Source organism: Nestor notabilis, unplaced genomic scaffold, assembly GCF_000696875.1.
Source record: "Nestor notabilis isolate BGI_N333 unplaced genomic scaffold, ASM69687v1 scaffold16883, whole genome shotgun sequence".
Taxonomy (NCBI): Eukaryota; Metazoa; Chordata; class Aves; order Psittaciformes; family Psittacidae; genus Nestor; species Nestor notabilis.
The window spans coordinates 792-3,852 of NW_009923463.1; the positions used below are offsets into that span (position 1 = coordinate 792).

Consider the following 3,061-nt stretch of genomic DNA (forward strand, 5'->3'; position numbering starts at 1 on the left):
GGACCCCATCACTGCCCATGAGGTCCTCATGAGCTGCAAGTCCCCATCACCTCTATGGTGTCCCCATGATCCCATCATCACCTATGGAGTGCCCATCACCCCTATGGTGTCCCCATGATCCCATCATTCCCTATGGAGTCCCCACACTCCTCTTGCCCCTTATGAAGTCCCCATGACCATCTGAAGGTCTCACCACCCTATTGTCCCCTATGGTGTCCCCATGACCTGCTGTCCCCCACCAATGCAGATCCAGAGCCAGGCTGTCAGAAAGAACATTTTTAACCCAAAAACAGGGGGCGGGAGGGGCCAGGAGGGTGGGGAGCACCCATGGGTGCTCATGATGGACACCCAAACATGGTCATGGCCTCAGCAAACTCCACGAAGTCCTGGCAGAGGGGTTGTAAGTCAGGCTCCTGACAAGCAGCCTCCGAGGGCCAGGCCTCCAGCCACGTGTCCTTGCCAATGAGGTAGGAGAAGCTGGAGACAACAAGGGGACATCAAGGGGACAGGGTCAGAAGGAGGTGGCACCTCGGTGGGGGGAACACAGAAGGATGGACAAGGGGGTGCACAACCCTGTACGAGACACTGGAGAATCTCAGGTTTGGAGGGACGTGGGGGGGAACACTTGGGTGTCAGTGTCACCATGGCCATGTGTCTCCAAACCTACCCATGTCCCCCATGTCCTCCATGTCCCCCATGTCCCATGTCTAATGTCACCATGGCCACATGTCTCCAAACCTACCCATGTCCCCCATGTCCTCCATGTCCCCCATGTCTCATGTCTAATGTCACCATGGCCACATGTCTCCAAACCTACCCATGTCCCCCATGTCCCATCATGTTCCTGTGTCCCCAAGACCCTCCCACATGTGTCCCCATGTCCGTACCGGTTGCCGGTGACCCACATGTCGGTGGCCAGCCCCCAGAGCAGATAGTCCTGACCCAGCTGGAGCTTCAGAGCATCTCGGCACTGCCGGTGGCTCACGAAGGTCCGGTTGCTTCCTGCTGTATCCTCGTCGGTGCCTGTCCCCAAGAGGACACAGGGTGACACGTCACCTCCACCCCAACACAATAGGGACACCCACTTTGGGGTGGCCCACAATGAGGACTCTCGATCCCCACTGGTGGCATCACCAGCCATGGGCAACACCAGTTCCCTCCAACTGTCCCCAGCACCCTTGGGTGTCTCCAGCCCACCTGGGTGACACCAAACCACTGGGTGACACCAACCCATCTGGGTGTCCCTTCTCAATGGGTGTCCCCAGCACCATTGGGTGACACCAACCCATTCGGGCATCCCTTCCCAATGGGTGTCCCCAGCACCATTGGGTGACACCAACCCATCTGGGCGTCCCTTCCCACTGGGACCATTGGGTGATACCAACCCATCTGGGCGTCCCTTCCCAATGGGTATCCCCAGCACCATTTGGTGACATCAACCCATCTGGGTGTCCCTGCCCCTCCTGTTCCCAGCCCCAGGTGACCCCCCCCGTCATGTCCCTCAGGGTGGCCTTGTCCCCCCACCCTGGGGTGCTCGTACCCATCTTGATGACGGAGAGGATGGTCATGATGTAGTTGTCATGGGACGGCGTCTCCTCCATTGCCACCAGCTTCACCTTGTACACTGGGGACGGATGTCACCGTGTCACCCCCACCCCCAGACAGCACCAGGGTGGCCCCACTGCACTTGGGGGTCCCTCTGTCCCCACCTTTCCACCCTCTATATCCCCGCCTGTCCTTGTCCCTTCATGTCCCCTCTTGTCTCTCCTCGTGTTCTTCAATGGCCCTTTACGTCCCCATCCACATCTTCTATGTGCCCCCATGTGCTCCAGCTTCCACCCATGCCCCACGTCCCCCATTAACCCCCCATGTCCCCCATGTCCTCCCATGCCCCGCCATGTCCCCATGTCCCACCATAGTCAACTCCCGGCTCGCAGGCACGCTCAATGCGTTGGTTGACGGTCATGGGGACATCATCCTTCTGCTGCTTGAAGCAGTTTTCTGCAGGGACACGGAGACACGGCCATGACAAGGTCTGTTGTGACAGTGACATGTCCCACCATGGCAGGGATGTGTCCCACCATAGCAGGGACGTGGCTCCATCACAGTCATCACACATCCCAGCTTGTCCATGATGTGTCCCATCATGACCATGACATCCCATCATCCTCAGTGATGTGTCCCATCACGGCCATGATGTCCCATCACAACAATGACATGTCCCATTGCAACCATGATGTCCCATCACAATGACGTGTCTCATCACGGCCATGATGCCCCATCACAACAAGGGCATGTCCCATCATGACCATGATGTCCCATCACAACAATGATGCATCCCATCATGACCATGATGTCCCAATGATGTGTCCCATCACGACCACGATATCCCATCACAATGATGCGTCCCATCATGACCATGATGGCCCATCACAATGACATGTCCCACCACAACCATGATGTCCCATCACAACAATGACATGTCCCATCACAGCAGGGGTGTTGGCCCAGCGTGTCCCCATGTCCCTGTGTCCCCACGTCACCTTCAGCGCAGCGGCACACGTCCTTGTAGCAGATCTTGCTCAGTTTCCCACCTTCTTTATCCGGGTGGTAGAAACGGGTGCAACGGTCATCTATGGGGACATGAGGTGGGGTGGGACACAGTGGGAGACATGGGGACAGAGCAGTGACATGTGGAGGCTGAGGGGCAGCAGAGGAGGCAAAGGCACGTGGTAGGACAGGAAGAAGATCAGCAGAGACATGGTGGGACAAAGGGACAAGAAGGTGCCCAAGGGTGGCACTGGGGGACGTGGGACCCACCGATCTTGTAGTAGCTGTAGACGGTGACGGCCGCGGGCTGGATCAAGCCCACCTTGAACTGCTGGTGGGCCTTGAAGGAGAAGCACTCCTCGGACTGGTGTGAGATCTGGGGACACGGTGGTGGCACTCAGCATCCCCGTCCCCAGCCATGAGGCCATCCTGTCCTTGTCCCCACCCCTGGGGCCCTTTCCTGTCCCCAGCTTCAGTCCTATCTCCATCCCTGGTCCAGCCTCTTCCGCTG

At 58.1% G+C, this 3,061-nt stretch overlaps 1 protein-coding gene across 1 annotated transcript; it reads right to left on the bottom strand.

Moving 5' to 3' along the window:
- Positions 1-335: 335 nt before the first annotated feature.
- Positions 336-2,926, bottom strand: LOC104403874 (complement C3-like; the record flags this gene model as incomplete). The annotated part of the gene is made up of 6 exons (XM_010012153.1): positions 336-477; positions 888-1,023; positions 1,541-1,624; positions 1,915-2,001; positions 2,544-2,633; positions 2,821-2,926. Coding segments are annotated over 6 exons (645 nt in total), but the record flags the coding sequence as incomplete, so codon positions are not given.
- Positions 2,927-3,061: the final 135 nt, after the last annotated feature.